Source organism: Fukomys damarensis, unplaced genomic scaffold, assembly GCF_012274545.1.
Source record: "Fukomys damarensis isolate Sample0158 unplaced genomic scaffold, DMR_v1.0_HiC HiC_scaffold_4, whole genome shotgun sequence".
NCBI classification, from domain to species: Eukaryota; Metazoa; Chordata; class Mammalia; order Rodentia; family Bathyergidae; genus Fukomys; species Fukomys damarensis.
Window position 1 is genome coordinate 66,936,638 of NW_022900916.1, and position 15,306 is coordinate 66,951,943.

The following is a 15,306-nucleotide window of genomic DNA, read 5'->3' on the forward strand; positions in this document are numbered from 1 at the left end:
AAGCAAGCCGTGGCACAGTGTGCTGCTTTAACCCAGTTGGAGTGGTCCACTGATTAGACACACACTTTGGTAAACGTGTCCAGAGGGCAGTGACAGGAGTTATTAAAGAAAGAAAGGACCTTTACAGCAGTGTCCTAACACTTGAAAGACAGACCATCTTATGACAGGTGAGGCAGGTTTTTCTTCAATTTATAAAACTTAAAAAACTGTTTTACAGTCATTTGTGGCAGTGCTCCCCAACTGTGGAAGTGTCAGCTTGCCAGCTGTGCATCACTAACTGTGCCTGTCTTTCTTTCTGTTCTCCAGGGTGTTTACAGCCGTCGTCTTTGGTGCCATGGCGGTCGGGCAGGTCAGTTCCTTTGCCCCGGACTATGCCAAAGCCAAAGTGTCAGCCGCCCACATCATCAGGATCATCGAACAAGTCCCCGCCATTGACAGCTACAGCACAGAAGGCCTGAAGCCGGTGAGTGTGAGGTTTCCACTGTATGTTCTACTCCGGATTGTTTATTTCATTAAGTGCCAATAAAATGTGCTCACCTCCAGGACTTCTGCATATCAAAGTTGTAGAGGGAAGGATACTACTAGCTTTATAAGCAGATCCTAGTAATCAGGTTTTCTGATGTGTAAGTTACTCCATTCTAGAGAGGCAAATTTATCATTTTCTATTGGATTCTGTTGCATTCACTAAAAGTATTTACTCTTAGGTCTTATTCATTACTTCTAGCTTTATGAATCAATGTTACCTCTAATAGGATTCCACTACCATTTGAAACCCGGCGGTGGAAGGGCTCGGCTCAGTGGTGGAGAACCTGTGGCATGCATGCCACAGTGGGCACACACAGCCTGCTCTGATGGCAGGCTAGCCAAGAGCGCAGCAGTTCAGCTTTGGATATTTGGTTTAAGGGAAGTGTTGGCACTTTGCAGTAAATACGTGGGTGTTGGTGGCAGCTCCACTCGTCTCTAAAAGCTTTGTCACCTCTGGCTTCAGCCTACCCCGTGATTCAGCACTGCAGCGAACTTACTGCTGCCGTCCTCATTCTAGAATATGCTGGAAGGAGATGTGACCTTCAGTGATGTTGTGTTCAAGTACCCCACCCGGCCAGACATCCCGGTGCTGCAGGGGCTGAGCCTGCAGGTGAAGAAGGGCCAGACGCTGGCCTTGGTGGGCAGCAGTGGCTGTGGGAAGAGCACAGCGGTCCAGCTGCTGGAGCGGTTCTACGACCCATTGGCCGGGACAGTGGTGAGCGCTCTCCTGTTCAGCTCATTTCAGGCTTTTCATCATCGCAAGGCCTTGGTGTGTTTTTCCTTCTCAAGGCCGAGTCTTTGTTTTCCAGTCTCTTACCTAACAGCCCCCCTTGGGTAAGGTCTGGTAGCAAAGCTCTCAGGGAAGTGCTGATGGTAAACAGTGTACTGGGGCTGCAGAGTGGGTGGGAAGGGAAATAAGACTGAAGAGGGCGCCGAGGACCAAGATCACGGGTAAAGGGGGGACTGGGGACAGCAGCTGGCGTGGGAAGGCAAGATCCAGGGAAAGTGCTTAGGAAGGGGAACCGGCAGCATTCTTAGGGCGGAGCTGAGATGATGTCAGTGACCGAGGGAGGGCACAGAAATGTCTTCCAAGGGGAAACAGAAACAAAAGAGCACAACAGAACCCAGCACCCCAACACTGCAACATTCGGGCTCTGAATGAAGAGTGTGGAAGAACGTCTTCCCAGTTTCCAAGTAAGAACACGAGTGAAGAGTGCCAATGACTCATTTGCCAAAATATCTGAATTCCTGTCAGAGGCCTGTCAGGTGCTGGACCTGAGCTGAGAGTCTTGGACGGAGCGGTGAATTTAAACGATTGCAATGGGGGATAGGAAAAGAGCCAAAGTAGGATGGAACAGAATTTAGAACAAGACATTTTAATTGTGTGGGCATTTAGTAATGGGTTGTACTCAGAGATGATATTGAAAGCATGAAATACCTGGAGTGGTCAGGGCCCTGACTAGCAGACTAGCTCCATGTGGATCCTGTAGTAACAGCTGAAGTACACAAGAATATTTAGCCTAAGGCTCTTTTTTTTTCTTTCTCATGAAAATGCAAAATAAGATATTAAGTCCAGGGAAAGGTCTGTCACTTTGCTTTTTAGTTAGTTTTTTAAAAAAAGCTTACAATTAACATTCTTCTGACTATGCTTTACATTATTCTTTATCCATATTGACTTTCCGAGTCATGCTTTTATTTTAGGCCAGAATCTTTTGAGCAGTCTTCTGAATTGCCCAGATTCTCCTGGTCTTGCCTCCGACCAGGGCAGACCTCAGCCAAAATAACTGTGCCTTTTTCTGTTTGTCTTATGATATTCTAAACATGTTGTCCTTGAGAAAACCTTCCTTAACTGAGGTTTTAAGTGGTTCGCACTTTCAGTGTATTTTGCTGGATGGAGGAACCAAGAGTGTTATCATATGCAGAGTAATTAAAAACGTCATCAGAATTTGCCTGGAGTATCTTCACTTGCCTGTGGTCATTTTGTTAGGCAGTGTTTATTTTTTCACGTGGGTATAAACCTTGAAGAATTGTTTTAAATTTATTTTTCCTCAAATATATACTTATCAAGTACAGCATCCTATCTCTGAAAATTTGCTGTTTGTTCACACCCTTGTTTGGTTTTTACTGCCTGTGTCTACCCTGAAATTTGTACTTTCATTCATAAAGCCTCTTTTTTTTCTCATTGAGTTTATTGGTGCTTTTAAAGTATACTGTACAGTTACATTTATCATTGGAATCTTGTACTACACCTGCCCTCCCTTCATCCACTCCCCTTCCCCTATTTATAAAGCCTTAGTTTCCATTTTTTCCTTTTCTTATATTGTTTCCCTTATTTCCTTTCAGCGACCCTTCTCACTTCGCCTACACCTTTAGCCCTTTTCTTCCTATTTCTCATTGCCAATTATACAATTTGGATCTTATTTACACTTTTAGTTTTTCACAACAGAGAAATTATTTATTATTTACATATGTGTCTTATTTTTTTCACTTAAGAGTATGGCCTTAATATGCATCCATTTTCCTATGAATGACTCTAATTTCTCATTCTTTATGGCTGAGTAGCATTCCATTTTATAGAAAAACCACATCTTCATTATCCAGTCTCCAACTGATGGGTAATTGGGCTGTTTCCGAGTTTTAGCTATTACAAATTGTGCCACTATAAACATGGGTGTACATATATCACTGTAGTATGATTTTTTTAATCCTTTCAGAAAGTTACGTAGCAGAGGGTAGCTGGGTCAAATGGAAACTCTAGTCCTAGTTCTTTGAGGTATCTCCATATTGATTTCCACAGTGCTTGCACCAGTCTGCACTCCCACCAACAATGGAGAAGGGTTCCTTTCTCCCCACAACCCCACCAACATTTGTTATTGGTTGATTGCTTTATAGCAGCCATTTTTCTGGGGTGAGGTAGAATCTCTTTGTTTTCATCTGCATCTCTCGAATGACCAGTGATGTGGAACATTTTTTCATATATTTATTTGCTGCCTTTACTTCTTTTTCTAAGAAATGTCTGCTCATTTCAGATGGCCATTTTTGAATTGGGTCTTTATATTTGGGAGTCTAATGTTTTTTAGTTCTTTATATATTCTAGGTAATAGTCCTTTGTCTGGGGAGCAGCTGGTAAATTTTTTTTCCCACATTGTACATTGCCTCTTAGCTCTTTTGGTGGTTTCTTTTGCAGTGCAGAAGCTTTTTAATAAGATGAGATCCCTGTTGTTGATTCTTTGTGCTAGTTCTCGTGCTACTGAGGATGTGTTCATAAAGTTTTTTCCTATGCCAGTGTCTTCAAGCGTTCTGCCTAACTTATCTTCCAGCAAGTTAAGTGTTTCTTTTTTAATATTTAGATCTTTAATCCACTTGGATTTTAGTTTAGTGCATGGTGAAAGATAAGGGTCTAGTTTTAATCTTTGACAGCTTGAAATCCAGTTTTTCCAAAACCACTTATTAAAGAGGGTATCTTTCCTCCACTGAGGATGGTTGGCCCCTTTGTCAAAGATGAGGTAGCTGAGTGCATCTGGAGTTGTTTCTGTATCTTCCGGTCTGTTCCACTGATCCTCGTGTCTTTTTCTTTGCCAGTACCATGCTGTATTTATCACAGTGGCTTTGTAGTATAGTTTCAAGTTGGGGATTGTGATAACCCCTGCCTTGTCTCTGTTGCCTAGAATTGCTTTTGTTATTCTAGGTCTCTTCTACTTCAAAATGAATTTTTTTATTATTTTCTCTACCTCCATGAAATATACTGTTGGAATTTCTGTTGGATTTGCATTGCATCTGTATAGCAGTTTTGGTAGTACAGCCATTTTCTCTATGTTGATTTTTCCTACCGAGAAGCAGGGGATATCTTTCCATTTTCTTATATCCTCTTCAATCTCTTTTCTGAGTGGTGCAGGTTTCAGTGTAGAGGTCTTTAGCTCTTTTTGTTAGATTGATTCCTAGATACTTCATTTTTTTGGATGCTATTGTGAAAGGAACTGTTTCCCTGATTTCTCTTTTAGTAAGTTTGTTATTTGTGTACAAGAAAGCCATTAATTTTTTAGTGTTGACCTTCTATCCAGCTACTCTGCTGAAAGTGTCAATTGAGTCAAGTCTTTTGTCAGTTTTTCGGTCTTCTATATAGAGTATCATATCATCAGCAAATAATGACAGTTTAACTTCTTCCTTTCCTATCTTTATTGCTTTCATTTCTTTCTCTAGTCTAATTGCTGTTGATAATGTTTCCAAAACTATATTGAAGAGGAATGGTGATAGTGGGCATCCTTGCCTTGTTCCTGATTTTAACATAAAGGTTTTCTGGTTTTGGCCATTTAATATGATGTTGGCTGTTGGTTTTTCATAGATAGGCTTTATAAAGTTGAAATATAGACCATCTATTCTAATTTTTTGCAGGGTTTTTATCATGAATGGGTGTTGAATTTTGTCAAATGCTTTTTCTGCATCTATCAAGAGGATCATAGGGTTTTTGTCCTTGACTCTGTTAATAGAGTGTATTACATTTATTGATTTACATATGTTGAACCATCCTTGCATCCCTGGAATAAATTCAGCTTGGTCAAGGTGTATGATCTTCTTGATGACCTTCTGTGTTCTGTTTGCCAGTCTCTTATTAAGGATTTTTGCATCTATATTCATTAAGGAGATTGGCCTGTAGTTCTCTTTTTAGGTGGGTCTTTCCCTGGTTTGGGAATCAAAGTAACACTTGCTTCCAGCAATGAATTTGGAAGTATTGCTTCCCTTGCAATTTCATTGAAAAGTTTAAAGGGTAGTGGCAGTAGTTCTTCTATAAATGTGTTGTAAAATTCAGCTGTGAATCCATCAGGACCTGGGCTTTTCTTCATTGTTAAACTTTTAATTACATTTTTAATTTCACTGATTGTAATTGGGGTGTTTAAAATTTTTTTATCTTCTTCATTCAACATTGGTAATTCATAAGTATTAAGAAAACTGTCCATTTCTTCTGTGTTTTCCATTTTATTAGAGTCCGGGTTCTCAAAGTAGGTATTGATGACTCTGGATTTCTGCAGCATCTATTGTGACTTCACCTTTTTTGTTCCTAATTGCATGGATCAGAGCCTTTTCTTTCCTTTTTTTTGACAAGGTTGGCTAAGGGTGTATTGATTTTATTTATTCTTTTGAAAAACCAACTCTTTGATTCATTGATTTTTTTGTATCTTTCTCTTAGTTTCCATTGCATTGTTTGTGGTCTGATCTTTATAACTTTCTCCCTAGTATGAGCTTTGGAGTTTTTCTTGCTCTTCTTTTTCTAGGAGCCCAAGATTCATCATTGGGTTGTTTATTTGAGCTCTGTCTGTTTTCCTAGTGTGTGTATTCACTGCTATGAGTTTTCCATGTAGAACTGCTTTCTTTGTGTCCCATAGATTCCTGTATGTTGTATAGGCATTATCATTTATTTGTATAAACTGACTAATTTCTTCATTAATTGCCTCTGTGACCCACTGGTTGTTCGGGAGAGTGTTATTCAGTTTTCATGTGTTTGTGAAGTTTCTTATCTGTTGATCTCCAGCTTAATTGCACTATGGACTGATAATATACATGGGACAACTTTAATTTCTTTGCCTTTATTTAAACCTGTTCTATGATCTAGTATGTGGTTTCTTTTGAAGAATGAACAGTGTACAGAAAAATAATGTATATTCTGCTATAGATTTCTATTAAGTCCATTTGTTCAAAATCTTGGTTCAGGTCTCATATTTCATTGTTGATTTTTTGTCTAGATGATCTATCTATTTGTGATAGTGGGGTGTTTAGGTCTCCCGCTACAATTCTTTTTGTTTGTTTGAAACAGGGTCTCACTATGTAGTTGAGAGTGATCTGGAACTCACTGTGCAGCCCAGGCTGGTCTCGAACACACAGCAGTCCTCCTCCTCAGCCTCCCCAGTGCTGGGATTGCAGACATGCGCCACCATGCTCCGCTTCCCGCTACAATTCTAATATTGCTTATTTGCTTTTTCATGTCCCTTAATATTTGTTTTATATAGTTGGCATTAATATTTGTTGCATATATATTTATGATTGTCATCTCTTCCTGTTGGATTGTTCCCTTTACAAGGATGTAGTGACCTTTTTTATCTCTCTTAATCAATTTTGTTTTGAAATTTACGTTGTGAATAAGATAGCTATTTCTGCTTTTTTCTGGGTTCCTGTTGCATGGAGAACTGTTTTCCATCCTTTCACTTTCAGTCTATGAGTTTCTTTTTGAACTAGGTGTGTCTTTTTGTATACAACATATTGTTGGATTTTGCTTCTTAATCCATTCTGCTGGTCTGTTTCTTTTGATTGCTGAATTGAGGCCATTGACATTGATGGTTATAACTGATATGCACTGACTTATCATTGTCACATTATTATCCTGTTGTTGGCTCTTTTTAATTTTCCCCCTCTCCCTTTAGTTTCTTGCCTTGCCTAATTGATTTGCTCTGTTGGGCCTCATGGTGTTGTAACCTTCTTTGTCTTCTTGTAGGATATTGTTTAGAATTGCTTGGAGTGCTGGTTTAGTATTGATGAAGTTTCTCATGTGTTTGTTGTCGTGGAAATATCTTATCTTTCCATCAATTTTGAATGAGAGTTTTGCAGGATACATCAGTCTGGGGTGGAGGTTGTTTTCTCTTAGGGTTTGACATACCTCACTACAGGCTCCTACACCTGAGAGTTTGTGTGGAAAAGTCTGCTGTAATTCTGATGGGCTGTCCTTTGCATGTGATTTGTTTCTTTTCTTTAACTGCTTGTAGTATTTTTTCTTCTCGGTTTCTGGGATCTTGACTATTATATGTCTAGGTGTAGATATTTTTTAATCAGGGCTAGTTGGAGTCATATTCCTTGCTTATCTGTATGTCAAATTCTTCCCCTCTTTTTGGGAATTTTTCTGTCATTAATTCTGTGAACAGCTTTTTTAAGTCATTTGTATTTTCTCCTGCCACTTCATGGATTCCAATCAGTCTTATGTTATTCTTCTTTGCATCATCTAGGAGTTGTTGGATCGATTTATCATGATCCCTTACTGTTATCAAGAGATCTCTCTTTTCATGGTCACTGACTGCAGTGCTATCTTCTATATCTGAAATTCTACCTTTACATTAATTATTCCTATGTGAATGCTTTCAGCAGTGTTTAATCTCCTGGATATCTGTTTGAATCTGTTTCATGGATTCCATTTCTTTCCTGTGTTGGGCCTTCATGGCTTTTATCATGGTCCTGAGCTCTTCTATCTTTTTGTCAATTTCTGTTCTTGAGTTTCTTATCATGTCTTTCATTGTACTCACCATCTCTGTAGTTATCTGGGAAATTATTTCTGTTTTGAATTTTTGTAGAGCTCAATTGATCTGTTTTGTTTCTTCCTGTGCTATGAGTTCAGGGTGTCCTGGTGGTTGACTTTTCCACCTCTTTTCCAGTGTAATTTGCCATTGGGGGACTGGAAGTCTGTCTTTGTGTCTTGTTTAAGTGTCTTCTCATTTTTATTTTTGTTGTTGGGCTGTCCTTGGTTTAATTCCTTTGTTAGTATTTTGATCTTCCTGATATAGCTGCTGTTTAGGTTTTGAGTCCCTAATGACTCACAGACACGCTCATTTTCACATATCAGAAAGGACAACTCATTAAAGCAATCACAACCCTTTAGCCCAATTGATGCAATCAGTGACACAGTAGAATCAAACACAGTTTAGATATTGACCATTTGTGGTAGTTATTAATCTATCACTTTTAAAGCATGTAAATTAAATAAAAATCAAGGAACAGCCCAAAATATGTTTGTAAAGAATAATAAACCCTTCAAGATAGCAACTTTACCCTTCAGGATGAGGACATAGAAGGAGTTAGACAAGAGGAGTAGATAGGTAGAAGAAGAGGAGAAGGTTTCAAGTGAAGCCAGAGAACACAAGATGATCACACAAACTCTAGGATACTATTGAAGACAAGAGGGAAAGAGTCCAAGAACAAAGATAAGAATAGAACAACTTAATAATAGGGACTCATATTCCTTTGAAACTAATGACACTTGAGTGAAAGAAAAAGAGAGATGAAAAGAAAAGGGAAAAAAAGAAGAAATCTAAATTAGGGCAGTAATGGGAACAAAAAGGGAGATGAATAATTTTGGGGAGCAAGAGATTGAGCTTGAAAAAGAAGACAGAAGGAAAGAATTTGCAGAATGGGAAAAAATAAAATTTTAAAACTAAAAAAAATTAAAAATAGGAAAGAAAAGAAAAAAATTTGAAGAGCATCTTTCATGGTATATCTCTGCTGTCATAATAAACAATGTGGGCAGCAATGTGCAGATATAAGTCAGGTAGTCTCAGGTAGCCAATGGCAAACCCCTGAGATTCAAGCTAAATTCTGGCTGCAAGGTCCAAGATGAGCTCCCTGACATCCTGCAGGGTTGAACTCTGCAAAGTTCTACTACAGGTTCCTGCTGTCCTTTCCCTGAAGATAGTCAAAGTTCTGATGTAAGGTGTGATACCTCCAACTTATCAACTATGGAGGTCTGATGTGGCTGTTTTGCAGTTGTTCACTTACGTTCTGTCTTCTGGAGCTCAGAAAAAAGGCCTTTATGACCACCTGGGCCTCTGCACTGTGGATCTAGGAACTGGCACAGCAATGAGGCCTGAGAGCATGGGGTGGTGGTGGGGGTGTATATGCTGCAGAAGTGCCCTCGCAGCTCGCTGCTCCTCACCAGTCTGATCAGTAAAGGCTGGGGCACTGGTGGGCTCCCCATGTAGCTGGCCAGGCCTCCCTAGTCTGCTTGATCAACAAAGACTCTTAGGAAAGTCTGGAGCATTGATGGTCAGAACAGTCTCCTGGGAACAGGGCTTAGTATCAACAGGACCGGGCCTGTGTAGAGCACCTACCACTTGCACAAGAAGAAGCCATGTTGCTGAAGAAAGATCTCGCTTCACTCTGACCAGCTACTCCCAAAGGCCCGGTGAGGCACATGGGGTGTAGAGAGTACCTGTGGGCTCGGTACACACAACCGCACCGTGAGAAAGCTCCAAGCTGGGTCACTTGTGTCCTCTGCACAGGTTGTGAGCAGCTGCATCCTGGGAATGTGGAGAATTCTCTGCAAACCGAGCCAGCCTGGAGATACCGCTGCACCAGAGAGGGGAGCTCTTCTCAGCAAGGGTGGGAGGGGACCTCGTGGGGAGCCTCTATAATACTCGGGGAGCCAGACAGCCAGAAACAAGGACAGCCTCTTCTCCCTACTTCTTTGGCCCATTATTGAGATGCCTTCTTTATTTGGCCTTCAAATGTTTCTCTACCTTTCTATTCTCTGTGGCTCCTTCATGTGTAGAGGTGTTTGTTGCTGGCCCCTGAGCACTCGCCCTGTGCCCCTGCTGGGCTAAGTGAGTCTGTGTATGATCTCACTCATCCTCACCTCCGTGCACTGATAAATTGTCAGCATTTGTGGATTTACCTCTAGGAAAGTAGAAGCAATGAATTCTCCTTCTCAAGATGAGCAGGTGCAGAGATACACCAGCTGCCCTGCCATGTGCATTGCTGTTCCCCGTGACCACTGCATCTGGCTTCTGAAATGTGGGTCAGATGAAAACCTGACCCAGAAACTCACCTGTGGTCAGAGTTGTATTTATTTCATCTCTGATCCAGCCTGCTCTTCATATAAAAAACTGAAATGTGAAAAGGAGGATTCCAGGATACATCCCAGAAGAATAGGGTGTTAGTTTCCTGTGGCTCATATAACCACCGATTAACTGGCTGACAACAACACACATTTCTTACTTACACTTATGGAGGTTATGAATCTAAAGGAGGTCTCACTGAGCCAAAGTCAAGGTGTGAGCAGAGATCTATTCCTTTTGTAGATTGCAGAGAACAAACTGCTATCTTACCTTTTCCAACTCCTGGTCCCTTCCTCTCTCTTCAGAACCAGTAATATGTGACCAAGTCTTCTCATATTACATTTGTGGATACCGTCTTGCCTCTCTCACAGTTAAGGATCCCTAACTACCCATATGATTATGTTGGGCTCATCAAGATAATCCAGGATAATCTTATTTTTGTCAGCTAATTAGCCTTAATTCCATACACAGCTTTAATGCCTCCTTGACTTAAAATATTTGCACAGGTTCCCAGATTAAGGGAAGGAATGTGCATATCAGCAATCCGTGTTAAAACATCAGAAGCTTGATCTGTCCCCAAAGTCTATAATCATGACCTTGTTTCATTAACCTTGACAACCCAAAATGAGACAAATGTGACTTTCCATTGATCACAAAGTGCTCTGACTCTTTTATAGTATGAAATAATGGTGCTTATTTTGATACAAAGTGTGCTAGTCCTGAGGTTGATGTGTGGACTCTTTTCAGCTTGTGGATGGTAAAGAAATACAGCAACTGAATGTCCAGTGGCTGCGAGCACAGCTGGGCATTGTGTCCCAAGAGCCCATCCTGTTTGACTGCAGCATCGGGGAGAACATCGCCTACGGAGACAACAGCAGGACTGTGTCACAGGAGGAGATCGTGAAGGCAGCCAAGGAGGCCAACATCCACCAGTTCATCGAGTCGCTGCCTGATGTAAGTGTCCCTCCACAGGAAGCCCAGGAGCCTGTAGTCTCCTTTGTTTTTTGTGTCATTTTCATTCTTGTCCCTCCTCCTCCCCCTCGTCCTCCTCCTCTTCCTTCGCATCCTCATTCTTTTCATTTGCAATGCTAGGGATGAAACCCAGGGCCTGGTGTGTGGTAGGCAGGTGTTCTATCACTGAGCTGCAGGGGGTGAAATCAAATGGTGCAGCCCCATCGTGTGCTGTCTAACGGGTTGGTTTGCTAAGGTGAGGAGAAGGTAGGGACCAGAACACAGTCCCACTTGTAGTCAAGCATCTGGCCACACTTCCCGTCCTGGTTAGTAGTTTTATTTACCTGGTCACGTAGCGCTCCTTGTGAGAAGGGTTGAAAGAGTTGGGATCAGGTTTAGGAGAGAGGAACTCTGCTGGGGTAGGTGACCTGGAACAGCTGTCCAGCTTGTAGACTTGCTTGAGCCCTAGGGGTAGGTAGGATGTTAGGAGGCCTTTGAATTTCCCTGCTAATCCAAGGATAGGACTTGCAGTGAGCACCTGGGCCTCCCCTGTGGCCATGATGCTTCTGATCTTGCCAGGGAAGCAGGCACGACGTGTCCCTCCCACTCGCTCCTTCATGTGTCTTCCTTCTGCTTCCTTGCTGCTCTTCTGTAAGCTGTGACCTCACTCTATGCAGTCAGGCCAGGTTCAGAGCTGGACCCATGGCAGACAACGGGCTCTCTTACCACAGCTAACCCACAGGGATGGCCATGGTATTGTGTAATCATCGTACATCATGGGTCCTGGGTTGTATTCCTGTGGTTCAGTGTTGAAATCTGTCCTGGACTTTGTGCTGTGGACAGCCTTTGAATTCCTTGAGGACAGGGGTAGTGAACTTGTGGTACGAATGTTACTGGTTTTTCTGTTTTCTGTTGTACAGTCTCAGTATTCAGGTTGAATTGCAGTGTTGGCACTTTGCAATAAATAAGTGGGTTTGGGGTCGCAGTTTGGGCGCTCATTTCTAAAAGGTTTGCCATCACTGCTCTAGGAGGTTAGGGAACAAACCTCTCACCCTCTCTTGGGGCCTGTTAAGTCCTGTATTTAGAAATGCACCTGACCCAGCTCATCTCTCCACGCCATCTTTTCACTAATTATGTATTTTATTACAAGGAATTACCCTCAAAAAATAAACCCGAGAGGAAAAGTAACCTCTGCATGAGGGGTGGTAACATTAGGCAGCTGCAATGTCTTCCAAGATTCTCTCTCCTACGGCTATTCTTTAGATTCTTCTACCCCTGAAACAGTCCCAAGGGTGAAGGCACTGTTGTCTTCCTCAGTCTTGTCCAGTTACGGACAATGGACTCCGGCTGAGGCTTGAACGTGTAACGTGTAAACTTCCTAACTTCAGAGTCAGTGCTTCCAAGAGCTTGCAGGGCTGGGTCCAGGCTCCTCAAAACACTGCACATGCGCTGAATCAGAGAGAATGCAGATACAGAGGTTTACACGATTAGCTTACAATATCTGCACACAGAGTGAAATGTAGAGTGCAAGAGGTCTGGCGGAGCACTAGAGACCTGAAGAATCCAGCGGAGGCCCGGAGCCCATGGCAGCGTTCCTCATGAGCCCCTGTGAGGAGGCACAAGAATCATCTGTGCTGGAATCTAGGAGCGGACACTCAAGGTGAAGGTGAGCGCCTCCAAAGGGAACAGCCGAGGCCCCTCCAAGGAAAACCAGCAATGAAGCTCCTGCAAGGAAGATCAGCTGAAATCCTCCCCTCCTGTTCTCCTTTTATCTGGTTCCAGTGACCGTCCTTAAATGAGTCTTCCGCACCCAGAAGCACTCTGATTCAATTCAGCTGGGCCTTCCCGCTCAAGTTGACAATTCACCAGTTAGTGAGGGGTCAGGGATTCTCAAAGCACTCACATGGATCAGCACCACCTGGGCACTGGCTACAAATACACGTTTCAGGCCCATTCCCGCCTCTGCTGACTAAACCCTTGGTAGTGGAGTGCAGCAGTGCTCATCCCGGAGATACTGATGCAGAGTAACTAATATCTGCTGTTTCAATATACCCTGCTTCCCGGGTCTTGTCTACCACAGGGACGCCACTTTTCTGGGCTCCGGGTGTCTGTCCTTCACACTGCACACCTGTGGACCTTACGGGTCTTTTCCTCAGTGTCTAGATCAGCACTCCAAGTTCTTAGATAATTAAGCTCTATTATCTCAGGTTACATTTTCCTCCCTGTATGATTCGTAGCAGGATCCATCTACAGAGGCCGGTATGGGCTCGTCTGTTCTAGGGTCACAGCCCTGCCTCACCTGCCTCACAGGACACCCCCTGCATCAGTGCAGCCCAGTAGCACCTGCACTCACTGGAGACACGCTGCAGTGCACCTGCTGCAGCTCTGGGCGGAACCGCTCCCCAGTCTGCAAAGCCTCTCCATGGGTGTCCTCCCCTCCCTCTTCCCCTCTCTCCCTCTCTCTGTCCTCCCCCGTCTCCCTACCTCACCACCTCCGTGTAATTCTGACCACCATAGACTTAAGAGTTCCCAGACATAGTACCGGGCAGCACGATGGAAAATGTGGATTTCATGCTCCACATGCAGGTGTAAGAATCAGAGCCCACTGGTGGACTGTGATTGCAGCCTCAAAAGGACTAAGATGATAAGGTAATAGTGTTTCCTAAGATGTGTGTGCCTCTGTAGCCAACCTCTGCTCTCCTTTATGTACCTGCTCCTGGCCTCACCAGCACACTGAATGGCTGTAGCCATTCTGTGCTGTGGGAAAAATTATGGGGAGAATTGTGAAAGAACTTTGAAAACAGTTTTTGAAAGATACCTCCCTTTTCCTTGTTGGTATCAAAGTGAATTTCTTAGCACCCTTGGAAATGGTTTAAGTGTTGAAGGTGGTCTCATGAGAACAGACACGAGAAGGACGATGTCCGTAGGTTCTTCTTTCCTCCTTTTAAACTTGTGCAGAGGACACTGACTGCTAGGTTTGCACAAGTACAGTGTGTTTAAATCGTGCTGCACAGCCTACTGTGATAAGATTGCCTTTCTCCTGCTAATGTTTGTTCTGAAAATAATGCAAGTTGAAAATGGACGATGAGAGCACCACAACAGTATTCTTCATGAAATGTCTGGCTTACAATAAAACAAAATTTGTAGTTTTCAAAAGAGAAATTAAACCTATCACATAGAGTATTTTTGTTGTTTCCATCTCCATAAACACACTCTTAGCTTCTGCATCTTAATTTTTCTAATTATTCTGTCAGAAAACACATCCCCTCTCTGAGGGAACTGTGTGTTTGACTCTCGTAATAACAGACTTCAATTTGCAGAAATACAACACCAGAGTGGGAGACAAAGGAACTCAGCTCTCCGGTGGGCAGAAACAGCGCATCGCCATCGCCCGTGCCCTCGTTAGACAGCCTCGTATTTTGCTTCTGGATGAAGCTACATCAGCTCTGGATACAGAGAGCGAAAAGGTGCGAATTTAAATTGAGTTCATTCACACTCGAATCAGTTGTGCTCAAAAGGTTTCGCTGTTTGCTTTTCTCTTCCAAAACAGAGAACAAAATGTAGGCAGATGTGCTGATTGTTGTTTAGGGCCTCTTGCAGCGGAATTTAAATAATTCCTGCAGCTGTCAATTTAAGATGAGACAAGGTACATTACTGCTGCAGCACAAAACCTCCGGAAGCCACATGCAGGAAGCGTGTTCCCCATGTCTGCCCGCAGATCTCTGCAGCAGCCCCGTGTGAAGTGTGAGGCAAGGTCACAGTCTGGCTGTTCCTTAAGGGAAGTGGTGGTAATCATTTTCAGCTTGAGAATAGGTTAAGGATTCAGCCATTCGAAACACAGACTGTGTAGGAGATGTTTTCTGTCCTAAAGATACTAATGTTGAGCTGTGCACACCCGTAATCCCAAGCACTCTGGGAGGCTGAAGCAGGAGGATCACAGTGCAAGTCAGCCCGGACTACTTAGTAACTGCGTGAGTGAGAGACACTATCTCAAAATTGAGAAATTTTAAAAGGCTGAGGATGTAGCTTAGTGTGAAGTCCCTGGCTTCAGTCCCTACCACTGAAACAAACAAACGTTAGGAGTGAAGGAGACTGGGTTTGGCCTTTGTTCAGGCTTCCTGATTTGCTGCTGCAGAGATGCCTCAAGTGGCTGCTTTTAGGAATGCTGGATGGTAAGGAACATTTGGAAATGTTTGCAAATTATTGGATGGACTAAATTATTGCTATAACGTTAAGAACAGGA

The 15,306-nt window shown here is 42.7% G+C and overlaps 1 protein-coding gene across 7 annotated transcripts in view; it reads left to right on the top strand.

Annotated features, from left to right (window-relative positions):
* Positions 1 to 15,306, top strand: part of LOC104868217 (ATP-dependent translocase ABCB1) — a 301,331-nt gene that overhangs the window by 171,633 nt on the left and 114,392 nt on the right. For 4 of the 7 annotated variants that reach the window (XM_010632884.3, XM_010632883.3, XM_010632882.3 and 1 more), the window contains 4 exons: positions 307 to 463; positions 1,043 to 1,240; positions 10,860 to 11,066; positions 14,384 to 14,530. The exons of 2 other annotated variants lie outside the window; for them this stretch is intronic. In XM_010632884.3, coding sequence (XP_010631186.1) covers positions 307 to 463; positions 1,043 to 1,240; positions 10,860 to 11,066; positions 14,384 to 14,530 — 709 coding nt within the window. Of the gene's footprint in view, positions 1 to 306; positions 464 to 1,042; positions 1,241 to 1,447; positions 1,720 to 10,859; positions 11,067 to 14,383; positions 14,531 to 15,306 lie in introns of those variants that run through there. One more of the 7 variants, XM_033758688.1, reaches the window with a different exon arrangement.